The sequence below is a fragment of the Brachyhypopomus gauderio genome, chromosome 18, assembly GCF_052324685.1.
Source record: "Brachyhypopomus gauderio isolate BG-103 chromosome 18, BGAUD_0.2, whole genome shotgun sequence".
In the NCBI taxonomy this organism is placed as follows: Eukaryota; Metazoa; Chordata; class Actinopteri; order Gymnotiformes; family Hypopomidae; genus Brachyhypopomus; species Brachyhypopomus gauderio.
Window position 1 is genome coordinate 10,945,346 of NC_135228.1, and position 21,009 is coordinate 10,966,354.

General features: G+C 47.6%; 1 protein-coding gene across 2 annotated transcripts in view; it reads right to left on the reverse strand.

The window, feature by feature from the left end:
* LOC143481375 (glucocorticoid receptor-like) overlaps nt 1–21,009 on the reverse strand; it is a 38,334-nt gene that overhangs the window by 5,541 nt on the left and 11,784 nt on the right. The window contains exons 3-8 of one of the 2 annotated variants that reach the window (XM_076979378.1): nt 11,158–11,324; nt 9,652–9,678; nt 7,749–7,865; nt 5,765–6,049; nt 4,872–5,016; nt 4,637–4,767 (exon numbers count right to left, since the gene is read on the reverse strand). In XM_076979378.1, coding sequence (XP_076835493.1) covers nt 4,637–4,767; nt 4,872–5,016; nt 5,765–6,049; nt 7,749–7,865; nt 9,652–9,678; nt 11,158–11,324 — 872 coding nt within the window. The remainder of the gene's footprint in view (nt 1–4,636; nt 4,768–4,871; nt 5,017–5,764; nt 6,050–7,748; nt 7,866–9,651; nt 9,679–11,157; nt 11,325–21,009) is intronic. The other variant, XM_076979379.1, reaches the window with a different exon arrangement.

Below are 21,009 nucleotides of genomic sequence, written 5' to 3' on the forward strand. Positions count from 1 at the left end.
TGAATGGAGTCAAAGGCTACGTCAGAACAAAATACTATATTTTTTGTTTCCACCATTCATTCATTATCCTGTTCTTTTCTATGTTCTGCTGTATGCTAAAATCATTAAGTATGTTAAGTATTTTGAATGATAAAATTCATGTACATTAATAAGAACACGATCTACAAATAATTAGCTGGACTCCATATTGTATTCACAGGACGGCATTTCCAGAAATGAAAACCCCTGTGGATGCTGTCTATTTAATCACAGGACTGTATGCAAATCCGAAGGGAACTTCGACCATTTTGAAGCCAGCGCTGCTTCCCTGTGCCAGCAGAGAAACCACCACTGATACTGGGCTTGAATGCAGAGAAACCACCACTGATACTGGGCTTGAATGCAGAGAAACCACCACTGATACTGGGCTTGAATGCAGGGTTGCTGGGACTAACCCCAGGCTCTACCTGCACATGAGGCCGACGCTCACCGAGCAGCATTTTCCTCTCGGATATTAGCCAATGAGGTGACAGGACCTTAGTTTTTTGGGGGACGGGGGTTTTGGGAAAGAGATGCAATTTCCATTTCTCAAAGAAGCAATCAAAGCCTTCCTAAGTGCCTTGTTTTTTAAAGCTTCATTTTTAGAGCAATCTGAAAGGCATAAAGCGATTCTTTGAATGCCAATTAAGAGTCCGCTATTGGACATCAGATGGTGTCTACTGAGCAGTAAATGGCTTTCCAAGCAGATTGCTTCTTTCAAATTAGAGGGGAAAAAGTTTTTATATTCCATTTTTTTATACATGATTGATCATTTTAATTTACAACTCCAGCAGTCTATAGATATCCACATTCTAACACAACCTTTTATTACCAGCTGGGTTTTTTTGTCATGTACCTTCACCCCAGTAGATGGAAGTTTGGTTAAAACCTGTCTTCCACCACTCTGGTTAAAGCCTGTCTTCCACCACTCTGGTTAAAGCCCGTCTTCCACCACTCTGGTTAAAGCCCGTCTTCCACCACTCTGGTTAAAGCCCGTCTTCCACCACTCTGGTTAAAGCCCGTCTTCCACCACTCTGGTTAAAGCCCGTCTTCCACCTCTCTGGTTAAAGCCTGTCTTCCACCACTCTGGTTAAAGCCTGTCTTCCACCACTCTGGTTAAAGCCCGTCTTCCACCACTCTGGTTAAAGCCCGTCTTCCACCACTCTGGTTAAAGCCCGTCTTCCACCACTCTGGTTAAAGCCCGTCTTCCACCACTCTGGTTAAAGCCCGTCTTCCACCACTCTGGTTAAAGCCCGTCTTCCACCACTCTGGTTAAGGCCTGTCTTCCACCACTCTGGTTAAAGCCTGTCTTCCACCACTCTGATAGCCAAAGGCATCAATACCTCTCTTAGATCTCACTTAGTCCTGTTCAGTCTAAAATGGGAAACTATCACTCCAGTTGTAAAGAAGCCAGGCATGGGCCCTCAAGAGTTAAAGGACTACTAACCTATTTCTAACTTTGCTTATCTTAGCAAGTGTGTAATGGTCTCCCACCATATATTTGTATCTAGTGGTTGGCTGAGGTCTAATGCTTTTTCACATGGATCAGTTCTTTGCCCTTTTACTATCTATGGTACCAGAATATCACTATCACTTTACTATCTATGGTACCACAATATCACAATCACTTTACTATCTATAGTATCACAATATCACAATCATTTTACTATCTATGGTACCACAATATCACTATCATTTTACTATCTATGGTACCACAATATCACAATCACTTTACTATCTATAGTATCACAATATCACAATCATTTTACTATCTATGGTACCACAATATCACTATCATTTTACTATCTATGGTACCACAATATCACTATCACTTTACTATCTATAGTATCACAATATCACAATCATTTTACTATCTATGGTACCACAATATCACTATCATTTTACTATCTATGGTACCACAATATCACTATCATTTTACTATCTATGGTACCACAATATCACTATCACTTTACTATCTATAGTATCACAATATCACAATCACTTTACTATCTATGGTACCACAATATCACTATCATTTTACTATCTATGGTACCATAATATCACTATCGCTTTACTATCTATAGTATCACAATATCACAATCACTTTACTATCTATGGTACCACAATATCACTATCATTTTACTATCTATGGTACCACAATATCACTATCACTTTACATTTACATTTATTATTTTTTATGGCATTTGGCAGACACCCTTATCCAGAGCGACTTACATTTTTATCTCATTTTTTTTATACAAGTGAGCAATTGAGGGTTAAGGGCCTTGCTCAGGGGCACCTCAGTCATGGCCTCAGGTCTGGGAATCGAACCCACGACCCTCCGGTCACAAGACCAGTTCCCTAACCACCAGGTCATGACTGCCTATCTATGGTACCACAATATCACAACCACTTTACTATCTATGGTACCACAATATCACTATCACTTCACTCTCTATAGTATCACAATATCACAATCATTTTACTATCTATGGTACCACAATATCACTATCATTTTACTATCTATGGTACCACAATATCACTATCACTTTACTATCTATGGTACCACAATATCACTATCACTTTACAATCTATAGTATCACAATATCACAATCACTTTACTATCTATGGTACCACAATATCACAATCATTTTACTATCTATGGTACCACAACATCATTATCACTGTAGTATCTATGGTACCACAGCATGTCTATCACTTTACTATCTGAGGTTCTGAAGTTCGTGCATGGTCTCTGCAGCTCTTTGCGCTTCTGTACGCCTCATTTCAGCACAACTGAAAGCCTCTTCCTCACAGCTTCTCCTCATCCTCGTCCTTGTCTAAATATAGGACATTTATTCTAAATCTGCCCATTATCTGGTTTTATAGTATAGTTCCTTCATTTGCCTTTTGGGTGAAATTTCAGGATGAACCTAAAAGGTGCTCAAATCTTTACATGTGACCTTCTCTAAACTTCTGAACACGCATGTCCAACCTGTTCAGTGTTTCAGTACTTTTTTTGCTGTTCTCTTTCTGCTATGCTGTTACCAAGGAAGGACACAACACTGTTGCTATGGCGGCCCAGCGGAAGAGGCTGTTGGGCCGCTGCTGCTCTCGGGGAAGTCTCTCAGGATGGGCCGCACGGGCCTGGACGTCATGGAGAGTAATAAACACGTGTTCTGTGTGTCACCACAGGGGGGGAAAAAAACAACCAATCAAATATGAAAGATAAAAAAAAAAGCTGAAAGCCTTGAAAGCCTGCCCAACTGCAGGAGAGGTGGAGTCTATAGTGTCAAATACCACCAAGATCTGAAAAATGGCTGCCAAGACTGCTCTGGCCTGCCGTACGTGAACCACTAGACACAGAGGACCCCGACTGAGCCGAGAATCAACATGGCTGCTCTCAGTCTGTAACACAACTGTCATTTGTTTCCCTCTGATTTATCAAAGCTAGCAACAGCTATTACTGGCTTGCATAAACTAGCCAAATAGCATTAGGCTAGCAGTAAACAACATGGAGCGAGTCATATTTCATCACTTTACCAGACTGTTTCTCAGATGTACCAGCCTGGCCTGGTTTTATTTGTTTGTATAGTCACACATCATTAGCCGCCATGCTCCACATATCATGTCAGCTATCTTAGACACCCCTGTTCAAGCTACGTGAAGTGTCTAAAATTATAATGAATCCACATTTTCATCTCATTATTCTTAGGAAATTTAAATATGGAGACCAAGCAGCTTTGCAAACTTCATCCAAGGAAGATGCATTTTCAAGACAAAGGTATAGCCAATTAGCATATAACTAACTATAGATTGTAACAGGTTGTAGACGCTAACCCACAATCCAGTGGGAGTACCACTGATGCTAATCCACTCGAGCAGATCTAGATTATATAATGTTAGAGTGTTGGGGAGGGGTGTTAAGATTATATAATATCACAGTGTTGGGAAGGGGCTCTAGATTATATAATGTTAGAGTGTTGGGGAGGGTCTCTAGTTTTTATAATGTTAGTGTTAAGGGAAGGATCCAGTGCATTATTGAGGCATTCAGACCTGCCCAAAAGATCCACAACAACCAGAAAGATGAACAGGTTACAAATGTCTAAACACAAATTCCACAAATCAGTACTAAATAGCTAAATCAGTACTAAATAGCTAAATCAGTACTAAATAGCTCACAATCCCTTCATGCTTTCTGCACTTACTTTCCAACATGTAAAACGTATTACAAACAAACCTCTGAATTCCTTTTACATACACTTTAAGCGTCTAGCGTGCATGGTTAGGGCCCAGTCACTGACTGATGCTTTCAATTCATCAGCGTTAAAAAGGTTTCCTACCTTGCCCCGCACCGCTCTAATCAGACACTAAAGACTGGCCCCTCCGCCCCCTTCCAAATAATGAATGAATACAGTGGTGGCTACACAAGTCCCCATCCATCACAAATCGGAAAACCGATGCCCGACACGATCAGCGGACTCCGCCCTCGTGGATTAGCAGGGGTGAGCCGGCCCTTCCGTCCCGACAGCAAGAGCCGCGTGCGGAAAAGGGCGGCGCCCGCGAAAGCGAAACCCCCCGCGGGACGGAAGAGGCGGGCGGAGCAGTGGCGACTCACCTGTGCTGAGCAGCAGAAGGACCTTCATGCAGAGATACTCGTCGTAGGACACCTGCAGCCTCACCAGCTCGTTGGCGATCTTCAGCATCTGCCTGCACTGCTCGCCCATGTACGGCAGCTTCATCCGCTCCCTGAAACCACAGCCGCCCAGCGCTTAGCCCAGCCGCCCGCTCCGGGTCGCCAGAGAGACTCGATTTTGGACTTTAAATGAGGTGAGGTGCGGAGGCGTGCTCACTCGTTGATGACTAGGTCGGGGGCGAAGCACAGCATGCCCGCGTTGCACTGCTGGTAGGAGCGCCAGCCCAGGCTGAAGGACATGAGGAAGAGCCAGGAGCACTGGAGGAGCGTCATCTGGTCATCCAGGTGCAGGCTTCGGAAACCTGCACGCGCACACACACACACACACACACACACACACACGCCAAATCAATGGCTTTATCAAGCCAGTGTCAGAGATGAATGAAGTCGGCCCACTCGTACCGCTACACTCTCCTTTCAAGATGCGATGACACACAGTGGGAGGGAATGACTCACAGCTGTCACTGGGGGAATAACTCTGCCGGCTTCTCTGCAGGCTCGTTGGGGGAAAATGCCTCATTGTAGGGCATTGTGGGATACAAACGTGGGTTCCCTTGGTGCACGCGAGCCTCTGTATCAGCAGGGGATGTTTGCAGGAGAGCAGGGGCAGACCTGGGCTCGACTAGCTGGCGTGTGCTCAGAGGGACGGCTGGGTTCTAAAGGCTGAAAATACTCCCACTTTGCCGGTCAAATTTCATCTCGTTTCTCTAATTCAGCTTGTGTGTACGCAGGACGTAAAGTTGGCAGACAGAGTGACAGGTCTGTAACAGTTAAAACTGCATAATGGTCTAAATGAGTTACACAGCTTTCCAAATGGGACAGTGAAATCATTCAAATGTTCCAACAGGGGCATCGATGCCCAGTTCATGGTGGATGAACATGTAACGTTCAAAATGGCTACCGACAGTTGACGCGCCCGCCATGAAGATCTCACATAACCTCTGGGGGGGCAGAATAAACAGCCCGAGGTATCAGCTAACCATCTGTGCGCTTTCTCAGCCCGACTCTAGCCCTGCTTCAGAGGCGGGCGGTGCGAGATTCTGGCCTCACCTGGCAGGGCCTTGGCCCATTTGACGGCGGAGATGACCTGCCGGCCGCCCAGCCGGTTGAGGGTGGTCATGAGGCGGGTGGAGGTGTCCGGGAGGGTGCTGTCGTAGCCGGAGTACACGATCTCGGGTTCGATGGCTTTGAGCAGGGACAGCATGGTGGGCACCAGCTGGGGCATGGACTTGGGCACCAGCGCGCAGGCCCGGTCCTCCGACAGCACCGGCGCCGAGGTGGACGGTACCGCCGGCTGCTGGCCCTTCAGACGGATCAGTTTCTTGTTCTTGCGTGCTGTAAGGCGGTGGGGGGGGTTGGGGGGGGTTTGATGGAAGACAGCAAATGCTCAATCAAACTTCGACGACCTTTATGTGCTATGAGGACATGAAGGAAAATGGCACAGTGCCAAGAATGGCAGCCTTGTTGAACCTTGTTTTTATGAAATCCTCATAAAAACAAACAAGCAAACAGAAAAACGACCTTTCTTGTAATATTTGGGGTTTTTTTTTAATTTTTTTTTAAGCCAGCTGATTCAGTTTAATCACCGGCACTACTAAACTCCACCGAGTGCTGGCTATGGCTAAGTCATTATGGCTAAGTCAGTGTGCTGGGTTGTAACTTTCGCCACATTCCTCTTCTCTCATTCGTCACGGTTCTGCTGAAGCGTTCATGCCCGGGCACGTTTTCAGGCCCGCCGTGTTAATGAAGCAGGAACACTACAGGTTGGATGTGTTTAGGTGGCGGACCTCTCTGAACCCAGCGATGGCACCAACGGCCTTGACCTTTGCCCTGCTCGACAGGGATCCGGACCCATACTTTTCGCAAAGCCGCACACGTCTCAAAAAGAGCCAAATACATAAATCTGACTGACACCACGGGTAAATAATCCAGCGACGACAACGTCCCATTATAGAGCAGCGCAAGGGGGCGTGGCCACGCGAGTCCCCACTCCCCAGGAACGGTGCTGCCTTCAGAAACCGGCCAATGGGGTTAGACGCTGGGGGACGAATGCAACATTTACAACTCCCGTTTACGGCGTTTGGCAGTCTCTGAGAAATATGTGCTCTTGTGGCGTGGCCCGCATAGTGATCAGTAGAACGGTACGCGCGCTGCGGACGAACCCGTGACCTTGGTGCTGGTAGCGGCTCGCTCTACCTGCAGAGGATGAGATGAAGTCTGTAACTGTACACCTATAAAATGCAGTCACAGGACTGTGGATCTAATAAAGTGGCTGGCAGGAGCAGAGGTGTTTTTTTGTTTTTAAAAAGGAGGCCACCCGTGTACAGATGGTCTATATTTATGCAGGACTCTTCTTATCTGCTTCAGCATTTTATTTCTGGTCCTGCTATTCTGCGGCCCGGCTCAAGCACCTTTGGGCTCATGTGTGGTTCTCTGGATAAAAATCAAGCTGGAATACAGATTACCGTTACACTAGGGCCAAGATGAAAGTGCAGAGTCCCAAACCACCCAGGCCGGGTCCGCCGTGACCCGTCATACTGTGTGCGGATCGCACGCGGCCTCTGGTCCGCACCTCGATGCAATACGGTCGCAATGCAAACGTGCGCGATTTCGTTAGCGCTACCTCCGCACGACTGAAATTCGCTCTGCACTTGCACTCAGGAGGTTACCGTCCAATTTAGTCCCATTACGTTATTTTTTTTTTTGCCCCTTAATTTTCCTCTGTAAATGTTTCTATGGCAACTAAGAGCCTGACTGAACCCCAGATTCGGTAGTCTGTTGCACAGACATGGTTTTTACACCCCCCCGCTCCTCCCACACTACACTTGTAACAAATGCATCATGCACAGTTTTACACTGGCGAACAGAAACAGATGAGCGCACGCGTGCTCCGTGAAGCGCGCTACGGCCGATTTGTTGCCGCGTTCTTAAAGCCTGTGGGAGGCGGAGCTTGGTGGCCCGTGCTTTAATGGGGATAGAGGTGACCCAGTGGGACTCGGAAGTGGGCGGCGGCCGGGGGCGGGGCCGAGGTTACCTTCCAGGTTCATGCCTGCCTGGAGGCACTTGCGGAAGCGGCAGGCGGGGCAGTTCTTGCGGCGGATCTTGTCGATGATGCAGTCGTTCCTCCCGGCGCACAGGTAGTTGTGTTGGCCTAAGAGAGAGGGGGGTGAGAGAGGGGGTGAGAGAGGGGGCGAGAGAGAGGGCGAGAGAGGGGGCGAGAGAGGGGGCGAGAGAGAGGGGGCGAGAGAGGGGGGGGGGCGAGAGAGGGGGGGGGCGAGAGGAGGGGGGGGCGAGAGAGAGGGCGAGAGAGGGGGCGAGAGAGGGGGGCGAGAGAGGGGGGCGAGAGAGGGGGCGAGAGAGGGGCGAGAGAGGGGCGAGAGAGAGGGCGAGAGAGGGGCGAGAGAGGGGCGAGAGAGGGGGCGAGAGAGGGGGGCGAGAGAGGGGGGCGAGAGAGGGGGGGGAGCGAGGGGGGGGCGAGAGAGGGGGGGCGAGAGAGAGGGGTCAGCGTCAGGGAGGAGGGGGGCGTGACCCGCGCCGGCCCCGTGTTCAGGATCTAGCTCGGAAGGAACCTCGCCCACCTTCCCCATCATATACGTACACAGGGAGAAAGACCACAGCACACGCAGTCTTCACCGTGGCGATCGCATCACTGGGCAGACGGGTTTTCAAGATGCAATTTGCTAATCGGTGAGACTCGTGCTGAATGCTTTAACTTGGAAGAAACGCAGGGTAAATAGTACTCGGAGTACGGCACCCGCCTCTGTACAGCAGTTCTGCCCCGTGCAGCGGTCATCCAGCCCTTGCAGAGCGACAAGCCAATTGAGGAGAGTGTGGGTGATGGAGACGGGCCAGAAATCAGGCACGTTTATGTGCTGCCGCTGAGAGAAGTCAATTAAGCGTCTGATTTCACCGGGCAGCACACACAAACAAGCTACTCTTTTGGGTAATGGGCTGACAGGAACGGTAAACGGCGTTCTAAAAGCCGCGGGAGAGCATGGGACCTGGGAGCCGCGTTTAGAAGCCCATGCTGTCGATTTATCCGAGCTGAAGCTGAAGCTGGGGGGTGGGGGGTTACGGGAACATGCGACGACCCATGGGAAACGTGCACGTCCCACGCGAGACGTGGCCTGCTGTGGGTTCCAGAGCACCCAGAGGCACGTTCGCCAAGCGTGCCCCCCGTGGTACTGGGAGACCTCGGTTTAGCCTCAACTCCCCATTAGGGTCGGGGGAGATGGCGTCAGCTGTACTTTCCACCTGCAGCTGAACAAAACGTGCCAGTCGGCACGCGGCGTCTGCTGTTTGTAATTCATCTACGGCAGAACATTGTGATTAATGCAACTTGCTGTCGCAATTAAAGAGCCTGTTTACAATTTGGAATTGACATTTCCAGCCTCCACACGCAGAGAGAGACACAAAGGCAGTTCACAGCTTACAGCTACAGTTCTGAGGCTACACTGAACTGAGGCAGTTACCAAAAAGATGAGACAAAGAAGCAGTAGTCCTCATCACACTGCCCTCACACACCCCCCCCCCCCGCTTTGACATACCCGCCTCACCCTTGAGCGATTTAACTCCCTTAACATCACACCCCGCAACTCAAACACAACAGCCATACGGAAACGCAAACGGCCACGAACAAACAGACAAAAATGTCGTTTCTAGGCCGTTAGTACGGTTATCACGCCGCCAGACGTCTACGGCCTCTGCCGATTTAATCCGTTGTGGTCGAATAACGCAGGACAAGCGCGACTCGTTTCGAATGAGATTACTGTGTGGTGATCATGATCGTCGTCGTCACCACCATCAGCGTTGTCCCGCCAACAAATCACGAGACGCATGCAATTCGGAGGAGTGTAGTAAGGGGGAGGGGCGATTAATGCGATGGGGGCGGAGCATAACAGGAAGCAGAAGCATGATTAAAGGGGAGGGTTATTTACCATCTGTGTTTTGTCGTGCTCTCCATCCTTCACCATTGCCAGAACAACCGTAGAAATGGGGGGAGAGAAACAAAAATAACAGATATAAACGACTCAAAGCCGAAGACACAGCTCAAGGTATATAGCACACATCGACACATTATAGATTCAATTTTCATGAGCGCATGCATAAGTGCTTTATGTAAATCAAATCACATTTACATTTGTTTCTTTTTTTTCCTCATTCATATCTGTTATTTTTGTCGTTTGCACTGGGCCCGCGTGCCAATCGCTGCCTTCTGTTCACATTATGATGGAGGAGCAAATTCTGACCGGCTGCACCAGCAGGTCATTTCCGCTTTGAACGTTTCTCTGCATATCAGTGTCGTCGGAATATAAACTAACCGCCTTTTTTATTATATTTGTATATTCACAGACGAGGTGTACGAATCGACACCCGTTATCCGTTACTGGACGTGCTCTCGATGCACTCGTGGCTACGGCCGTGGCAGCGAGGTTAGCCTCGTTGAAGGTTAGCGCTTTGGGTCCTTCAGTGGGGGGCACAGCACCCATCACTGCCTCACAGGCGAGGATCCTGTGAGCCGGAACCGCACTCGGACAGAAAACGGCGCAAGCGGGCTCTAGGGCGGTCCGGTGGGCTCTAGGGCGATCCGGTGGGCTCTAGGGCGGTCCGGTGGGCTCTAGGGCGGACTGGCCTGAAGCTGAGTACGGTGCATGGCTGGGCGGGCTGGCTGGCTTTAAAGGCAGGGCTGGCTGGCTTTACGCTGGCCCTGCAGTGATGCCCTTCCGTATGCATGGAATCTATAAAGGCGTCTCACAAGAGCAGAGATAAGAAATGAAATCTGCGAGGGTGCCGGAGGGGAATGTAACTCGACACCACAAGTCTTCACGCTTTGTAGTGAACGACACAGTCCCAAGTCTGAGGACAAACAAGTTGCTCAAGTTGCTTTCCTTCTAACGGTGGGCTACAGGTGCTACCACCTATCTATGACGTGCCATGACAAAAAAACACCACAATTTTCTGCTTTCTTCACTGGTGAGAAACAAGGAAACATGATTTAGCATTGCTTACTCTAACGCCAAAACCCACTCCCCTCAAGACACACTGGAGGAGCTGAGCGATTCAAATCGACTCCCCTCCTATAGACTGGAGGAGCTGAGCGAATCAAATCCACTCCCCTCCTATAGACTGGAGGAGCTGAGCGAATCAAACCCACTCCACTCAGACACTATGTACACTGTATGTGCACCGTATGTAAAATGAACACCTAAGGTATTTGCAACTTAACTCATCTGTGTAAATGTTACCAGGAGCGCCTGCATGATGCAGACTAGAAACTGCAAATACACAGTATTATGTTAGATTAGCAGTAAAACAATAAATTCAAACAAACAAAACAAACATCACATCATCCTCTGTGCATCAAGACGCGTTTGGGTCTTTGGTCCCTGGTGGGGGCGGGGCCGTGCGGGTCATGGGGTCAGGCCGGGGTCCTGCACGCTCACCTTCCACAGCTCTTTTGAAGAAGACCTTGCAGCTGCCACAAGTGAGCACGCCGTAGTGGCATCCAGAAGCCTCGTCCGAGCACACCAGACAGATCTTGGGGGCAGGGCGGGCGGGGCCGGAGGCGGAGCCAGAGGTGCTGGCGGGACCATCCGGCCGGGGCGCCGAGCTGTGGGTGCGAACAGACACACGAGAATGAAATCAGATTTTTAACCGACCAAACATCCTTGAGGAGGGGACACAAACGCCATTTGTGTAACGTCTAGTAAGAAAAATGGACGTGGAAAATTTTAGTTTTGAACAGTGCCCTCACAACAATCCTGCATGGCATCAACATCCAGAACAAGTTTGCCGGCGTGGGGCTTCACACGCCTCACGCTTTGGCCACCAGGAACCAAACAAAAGCACATGGGCCGCACTCACTCAAGTTGCTGTCTGGTCAAAGCCCTATTTAACCACCATTCAAAAGGCACAAATTAGACCACCAGACACCAGACACATCCAGCCCACCAAAAGAAGAAATAAAAGAGACTTTCCCCACCCTGGCTGACTGGAACACCACAACAAAGGGCAGATAATGGTCTCAGGTTAAGGGATACTGTATTGCCTGAGCACTATTAAGGCACTTGTTGCCAAAAGTATGTTTATATTTGACACAAGTGACAAGCAGTCTAAACAAGTCTGACCTAATTTCAGGCTGCAGGCAGTCTGGGACTCTCGCGGGAAAGATGAGACCGTGCCTGAGAAGGGAGAGTGGGCCGCACACCCGTTTCGGGTCTATGACTGGAACGACCTCATAGCAATGTGGGTCATCGTTATGACCCCCTCGTCCCCCAAAAAAGAAAACCAAAGCGAACCCAAGCGGAGTTGTGTGATCCGGACCGATGCCACTTCAACTGCAGCAAGGCCTCCATGGCAAATGTCAGCTAAGATTAGCAACGGGGCAAGTGTCGACATCACATTCCTTCAGTCATCGCTGAAGCCACGAGAATGGCGTAGTCTTCGCGCCCAAGAGAGGGCCTCAGCTCCGTGGACGACTCCTGCGTCGGGTGGCAAGGGGTTCGAGCACAAACGGGTTCTGATGAGCCGTTGGGGGTCGCTGCGTGAACGGGCCTGAGCCCGACACTCCTGCCAGCACACAGGTCCCCCCCCGCCAGCACGCGCCGTCGAACAGGTCCAAGATTTCTACAATCTGGTGCACTCGAGCGTTAGGACGTGGGCCTGCATGTGAAATTAAACCGCTAATGCAGCGTTACCGTTACTGCAACCAAACGCAAGGACCGTTGCACCTTCTTTACAGGCTTTTATGTGGTTACGGTACGTTACGAAAGCAAGCAGCAGAGCTCGCTTTGCCCTGCAGAACGTGGGATGCACGTTCCAACTGTCCTCTCACATGCACGCCCTAGTGAATCCCTAGTGAGCACATGGGTGTCTAACACACTCACTCACTCACGTCACTCACGGGTGTTCCCACACCTGCAAGCTAGAACCACACCCCCTCCAAGAGGGTGGAGACAGGGAGCGGGCCAAGAGTCGGGCAGGTAAACGTGGACTCCCCGGGTCATTTTGATCCAGCCGCACGAGCCTGCACCTGCAGGTGTTTTCTGCATAACGGAACAGCGCAGTCTTGATACGTGTTTAGAAAGCATACAAAAATGACAAGAAGCACCTCCCAAAAAAGTGTAAACATTCCCACACCCATGTTTCCACATTAAATATCAACAAGGAAGCGTGAAGCCTCTGCACCACCTCACCAATCCTTCCAGAACAACTGCCTGGTTCCCTCTCACGCTGATGATCAGGTGACTATCTGGCTGGTCACGGAGACCTCCTGGCCCATAGAAGAAGCCTGCAAGGCTGAGGCACCAGCGTGCTCAGCAGCATATACCCCCCCCCCCCCCCCCCCCCATGCTCCCCCGCCCTGCCTTAAACCCGCTTGTTCTGAGACACGAGGCAGTGCCTATGGCGTTTGGTGGCAAGGCGCCTCCGCTTCTCAGTGCTGAGCAAACGTCTGCCAACCGATTCCAGCAATCGTATTCCTCTGCTCCCTGCGGTATGGCACCAGCAACCGAATACACCTCACACACCAACCCGCACAGAAGTGGTGCATCTGCCAACAGAACGCGCGCGCACACACACACACACACCGCGCGCGCGCGCACACACACACACGCGCGCGCTCGCTCGCACACACACACACGCACACTCAGTCAATACATGTCATCTCCGGCGGTTTGGGACTTCTCCGAGACACTGCATTGACAGTTTGTCAGTTACGTTTTTTGAAGACATTTGGACACAATTGTTCGCATTGGCGTTGGATTGAATCGCTAGTGAGGAACTTGAGCAGTCACGTATCAGCACTGCTGTCACACATGCAACACCAACACACAGGTGCCGCGGCCTCCATTCACTACAGCGTAATTAATGTTTTAACCGCCATTCTCCAAATGTGATGATCTAGATTTTAAAAAGCCCTAATGAAGTAAATCAAGGCACTTCAGAGAGAATTTCCACGAAGTCAGATGAGGAAGGACACATAAGCGGAGATGAAAGAGGTTCATTTAGGGCAAATCCGTTCTCATTACCCTTAACACAGCCTGCAGGTAACCGTTAAGACAAAAGACATGTGGTTAAAAAAAAACACCGCACCTACAAAACAAACCACAGAGACTCAAAGCAAAAGACAATTACAATGCTGACCAACAAGATGAGACAGGAAGATGAGGTGTAGGTACACAGATTAAGGGGGACAGACAGGGGCACAAGCTGGAAAAAGGGCGGAGTCTGAAATTGGGCCAATGGGCCACTAGCGGTATGGAACCGGTATGGATCAGATGTGGACCAAGTTAACATGAAGTGTAAGGTATATCCAAAGTGACTTCATCCAAAAGCAGCATGATAAATTTGGTCCAAAACACAAACTACATTGCAAAGAAAAAAACAAATTGCCCTTTAACACCCAAGCATCCACTGAAAGAGCTATTAGCTGCTTCATTTTCCACTGCTGTTTATATAACATGAAGAGAAATTACTGGTGTGAAAAACTATAGACAAAAATATTCTTGAATGGACTCAGAAAAAACATATTTTTTTTGTTTTAAAGAACTTTGAGCCTATTCAAAAGAAACAGGAATATTTAAAAGAAATGGATATTTAAAAAGAAATAGAAATGTTTTTTTCCACAGCCAAAGACCAGTCTAAAGAAAAGAAACTTTGTTTTAATTGCCTTTTTCCATTGTGTAAAAACTAAAAAATAGATTGAGAATCATCCGTGAGTACTGCAGATATCTCGGAGATCCAGTCATTCCTCATGTCAGCAGCCCCAAACTGCAGACTGAACACACACAGCCAGTCCAACGTCTCTGGTTATTAGTTCCGTAACCCAGTTGTGGGTTATGGTGCTTTTCTTCAATCATCTGCGGGCACGTCTGGATACAGAGCCAGACAGCATCCCCTGGAGGGGGTTCTCAGGTCACTCCGCTCAGTGCTTGCCCTAAAGGCATCCTGATAGGCCCTCCTACTGTGAGAGAGCATCAGTGTTGCATTTCACCACCAGCTGCCAAGCTCAGAGACTCCACACCCCACCCCCCCCCCCCCCCCAACGCGTCTCCCTTGCCCCGTCATCCCTGCCTCCCTTCCAAGGCAAGACGAGGCGGTTATATAAGGTTCGCGTTACAGCCAGGCCTGCTCTTGCAATCCACTGGCCTCCGCCAATGGCGTCCCCCGTGCACTGGTGCGGAATAAAGGAGGTCACACAGATCATGGGATTATCTGATTCATCTACCCAGAGACAGCCAGACACACACATGTGAGATATTACCCCCCCCCCCCCCCCCCCCCCCTTTCCTCCCCTCCGTGCTTGCAAACAGATGCAAGATGCAAGACCCCCCCGCGGTTTGGAGGACAGTGTGAGGAGAACCTTCAGCACATTGGAGTTGCATTACCAAGGCATACCTTCTCCTCCTGAGACAACACCTCAACACGACGCCAAACTCCACACTGGTGCCTGAAGACAGAGGACGGACAGTTAAATTAGGATTCTGAAGTCCTGTTCAGACAGGATTCATTTCACGCGGGGCGGTAGAGGAACGGAATCATTACCCACGTTTCCCCCAGTGACACAAGTCCTGTGCCAACCCGCCACGTCAGTAAAGATTTCTTTATCTTTCAGTATCTTTGACGTTCCAAGAAAAGCCAGATAAAGTATAACTCCAGGATATTTTAATCCTGCTCGAATTGCCATGCCAATAAATATTCTAACATATCTTGTGGAAAAGGAGTTTCCACTCTTTAGCTCCAAGCAGAGAAAGAGGAAGCATTTACATGCCAAACGTCATGTCAGAGGAGCGCCACCTCTGGTAGCACTAGATAAATAATTCTGTATCGATGTAGCCTGCCAATGTTCAAACCCAAGTTATTGTCTTTATTAAATATCAACATTTTGTAGGATTCCAGAAAAGTGAGAAACACCAAATCCAAGTATCCTTGTTCATGATAATCTTACATAATGTTTAAAAAACAGCAAACAACGGTTTGTATTTGTAACCAGCAAAATCTACATGGACATTTTGTGTAATGCCAATGCGCAGCCAATCCCATCTTTGTAATTTATACAGTGATTTCGTATCCAATCCGAAATGGTCATAAACATTACAGAAGTCTTGGGGTAAAATTACAGACATGTCCGGGAAAATAACCCCCTCCGAACAGTTCATAAATTTGCTATTGCTATTCATCAAATCCAAACCCAATGAGCTTCCACTTCTTCTTATGCTCAAGCCTCTGTTTATGGTAGTTTTCCTTGACCAATAAAGGATGATTAGCCAAACACCCAGGGATTCTTATTACTGCCACTTTCCACTCAAGCTGCCAATGAAACATTGAACACCCATTCAGAAAAAAAACACACACCAGAGCTCTTGTGCTTTGCCTAAATATGACTAATTAGCATTTCATTAGCTGCTCACCGCTGTGGAACACAATAATGCGTACCTCGCTCTGACGTATTTGTTTATCGGGGGGGTTTCTGTGTAAAACCTTAAAACACCCAACCACAAGCAATTTTTATGCAGTGATAAAGACACGTTGTTTTGCTAATTCAACTAACAGTTCAAGGACAGACGGAGTAAACAGCAGTGAATTTCCTGGTATTTGCAGAGCAGGCTATTAAGGACTTCGCAGACAGTAAGATTTATAAAAAAGTACATTGTGAATAACTCTTGCATAACCACAAAGTGCTAAGATTTTAACATGACTGGCTTCAGGAGAATTTCTCTCCATACAGCCTTTTAAAATTCAGTTGCATAATACAAAAAAAAAAAAAAAAAAAAAAAAAAAAAAAAACATGACAACATTCACTCCAGTGACATTCTTCAGAAAAAGCGAGATCTCAACTGAATCACGGGCTTCTTTAATACCACCATAATTGCACCAGAACACAGGACTCTCTAAAAGGAAGATCTGCAGGACAGCAAGTGCCTGGCTAAAATGAAAGCCTTTTATTACAAGGAAATAAACAGGTTAACCAATGATTTCTTTACATTATATGAATTCATCCGACAATAATACCTAAACAATAACAACAACCAAGAACAAACAGCAATAACCTACAAACACTGGCACACAAACCTCTGGTCTACTTTGTGTGAATCAGTGTGCAGTTTACATAATCACCATAAAATTCAGAATGAATCATCAGTTTAGGCAAGTTGTTAAAAGGGGACAGATTATGAAATTAACTTTTTCCTGCCTTGTCCACGTACATTTGGTTATCTAATATGCTTACCAGCTCATAAAACAAATAAGGCAACACAGTGTTTTGTAGGCTGACTATTTCAGAAAACATGGTCTTAAACACGTCACTAAGGGAGTCATTAGAATTATACAGCCCCCCAAACCCCCCCATGTATCTCCACCCACTTTGCGTCTGACTGCTTTTCCAACTTGAGTCTGAGCAAGGCAGGACCGGCATTGAAACGTTTACTAAAACAAGACTCGACACCAACTGTTCATGGGAAAACTGCAGATATCCTTTTAAAAATAATAACAATGAAAGTAACAGACACTCAAACCAGCCATTCTGAACAACCGCTTCTTGCACTGCAAATCCAACCCCTACATTGCAAAATGTGTCATTCAAAACCATTAGGGCAACTGTAGATTTGGAGTAAATAGGACCTAATGAAACTTGTTCTTAGGGCCCCCCCCTTCCTGAATACACTCAAGAACAATCATGTTGACTTTCAAAAGGTTACATGTGCTGAACAAGACGTTCAATGCGGACGCCTCCCTACAACTCTGAACTTTCATTCAGGATCTAGGACCTCGCGTGAAGCTGTGTCTCCTTCCTCACCTGTCTGCTCCACTTCCCTAACATGCTGCTGCGTTTCCCACAATTCATCAGGGGTGACATTTGTCGTGGGATTTTAAATCAACTTGGTCACTGGCTAGTTAGCTTACCAGCCTTTACGTTCTGAGTGATGGCGTGATCGTCAGCACGCTGATCAGCTCTCGCCTTTTTCCATGTCTGGCAGCGAGAGCGATATTTGCATGTGACACGAGGCTTCCGACGGCCAATCAAATGCCAACATGCCTAAATTGGTCGCCTTAGAGACGTAGCCTCTAATGATCTGATCAGAATGCTCCAATATGACAAACAATTTCCCTCAAAAATTAGCAGGGAAGAATCCATATCGCGACAATACTGGTAGGGACCCGTCCCTACTGTCCGTACCCAATCAATGCCCTCGTTAAACAAGGGTGACATGGGTGTTTGATCCTTGTGGTGATTCAGGCTAAAGAATGTCACAGCCATTTCATTAGCACCTGAGGGAGCGGTGTAAACACGTGGAAAGGGCGGACGTCACCTTTCGAACCAAAATGTAATCAGAAAGAAAGAATCAATGAAGGGAGAAGCATGGTGTGCCAGTGGCAGTCTGGGCCAGCAGACCAGCAAAGGCCTCTTAGTGAAACGGCTTCAGCCGTCATTCAGCACGTGGCGAGACAAAGGCTAGAGTAAGACTGCGATGCACGGGTTTGCTGAGCCCTACGGCCGCTCCGATGTATTGTTATCGGTATCGCGATATTGCCCTTGGCAATACCAATATTGCTGAGGTTGCATAAAATAATTTATACACTATAGCATGTTTTTGAGGTTTGAGTGAATCGAGAGAATGAATGAATGAGAGAAACATTAAATAATTTTTATTAAAATACCACCAGCCAGTCTAGAATCATATCACAACACATTCTTAACAAATAATTTATTCCAAGATATACTGCAATTGCACAACTAAAATAACGAGTATAATATTTTGTGCACACTGTGGAATGCTCCTGAACAGGACCCCATATCGGCTCCGTCAGCATTACACGAACATTACTCCCACCGCAGATGTGCACGTCAAGCGGTGACATTTGCGAGACATTTTTGATGTGCTTAGTCACTGTGGCTTGCGGCAAAGTAACTTGGCCGAAAGGAAACGTTCAAAGAGCGCTCCCTTCCACCGCCAAGGGCAGCAATAAAAGGTTTCACGGCTCATCCGGAGAGAGAACCCAAATTCGATTACACTCTGCCACGTCTTCAGCGCTAAAGGAGACAAATGGCGAGGGAGCTTGCGGACATTGGTCCGTTTCCCGCCCTCTTTTATGAGATTACCCTTCATTTAACACGTTACAGCTCCAAAATGGCTGACGGTGACACGCTGTTATTGTATGTGGAGACACAAAGTAGTTTAGGCTGGTCCTGGGATTAGTGTTCCTCGTGTATGGTCAAGATTCCAGTAACAAAGTTTTACTCATACGGAAAAAGAGCTATTGATTAGTTCTGCTGACTCATTTTTCTCAGCTAAGGAAATGTTTGAACATCAAAAGGCTTCACTCTTTTCTGTTGACACAGTTTGAGAAATGTGTCTGCGAAACACGAGTACCAGTTTGATGAATAAACACTCCCAACAAACGGATAAATATCCTAAAAGGTGAAAAATATATTGGTAAAAATCAATCATCTGTAACAACTGAAAAAACAAACAACAAGCAAGCAAGTAAATAAATACATTTTTAAAAGAAATAATTAAAAAACTTATGATTTTAAAACTAGGTATCGGAAGATTGTGTTATGAAAAAATGGACCCAGGCATCCAAGTCCAAACAAAAATAAATAAATTCCGTGGTTGTGAGAACCCTCTTCCGTTCAGAGTTTGGACTGCTTAGCTACACCTCCATGCCTGAACGGAAAAGGATGCAATTTACAAATTCTTGGATGTGCTCCATGGTTTAGTAAAGGGCACCTCTAACTGGGGAGGTGGTGGCGTTTGGACCCACACGCACACAGTGGTACAGCAGCAGCTGGACGGGGAGCAGAACCTGCCCCCAATTTGCAGTGGCAGATAAAGATCACGGAGAAGGTGCATTGTGGGACCTGGTAAAAAAAATGGCCGCCAAAGAATCGTGGCAAACTGCACCGATTCCAGTCCCTTACACTGGAAATCAGCGTTGGCTAATAAAGGCACCACGTCAGCCTTGAATGCCTCCTAGGCTGTCTTCTAAATTCCTTGGGCCTCGTTCACATTAAGAGAGCAGTACTGTGAAACAGGCAGGATAAACTAGCTTTGTCGGTCAGAAAAATGTGTACGCTATTCAGGTTATACGCTATCCACGGTTATAAACACCAGATTCTCTGAGATGAGCTGCGACTCAATGTGAATGGCGATTGGGTTTGAATCCACTGCGGCTTCTGTCACGCACACAAGACCCTTCTGAATGGACACCAGGTTTCTCACTTAGTTGTTGGCTTAGCAAGGCTGGTGTCTCCCCACTAAAGCATTTGTGGGCTCCAAATAAAGTGATTAGAGCTCAAGCCGCCAGGAAAAACAATCATTAAATTCAGAATTCACGTCAGCCATTTTAACCTTAATTTAAAAGCCTGGGTTCGGAGTTCTGGTTCTAAAGATTTTTTTGTTTGTTTTAATGTGTTGATTTCATGAGTATTGATTAAATGGGCTAGCTGTGCCAACTAGACGTTTACTGTAGTAAACCTTCAGGCACTTCAGTTATATTGAGTTTCATATGATGCATGAGTCCAATATATTTCATGCACATGCACACACACGCACACGCGCGCACACACACACACACACACACACACACACACACACACACACACACCATGCAAGGTACTGGTTCATCTGAAGATACAGAAGACCGACTTTGGCAGACTGTGTGCAAAGAACCAAGAACACACGGAAAACATCCGTGAGCTGCAGGAGCATGTAATGCTTTGCCTGCGTCACCATGTCAACCGTCACACACGTTCTCAACAAATGATTAAGCGAGATCTGGATTTATCATTTTTTTAGCCCAGCACATCTTTCTTGTTTCTTACGTGAGCGGTCATCGATTCCCAACTACAAGCAAGGTCACCCAGCGTCCTGCGACATCCGCCGGTCTACGCCGTGCGAGGGCCGGTGGAGGCGGCCAGTAGGCCGATCCCACCTGCATGACGCGCGAGCTGATTGGCCCGCTTCTCCCGGAGCAGACAGCCGCCCGGCGGTCCGCTGTGAGTCAGCAGAGACCTGTTTACTTTGCTAATACTTGCCAATCATTAACCCAGACGAAACCCTGGTGGCAGCACCACGCAGCAATAAGCCGAGGTGAGACGCGTCTTAAAGGAACACCTTAAACTCATGGAACGCTTCTCGCGTCCTCTCCGGCTGCCTGCTGAGGAGACACTGACCAGTTGATGGTTTCAAGACTATGTGAAGCAAATAAATAAAACAACCTAAAACAAAATGAGTAAGAAAGTCTGAAATGGCATGAATGAAAAATAGAAATAAAATAATAATTTTAAAAAA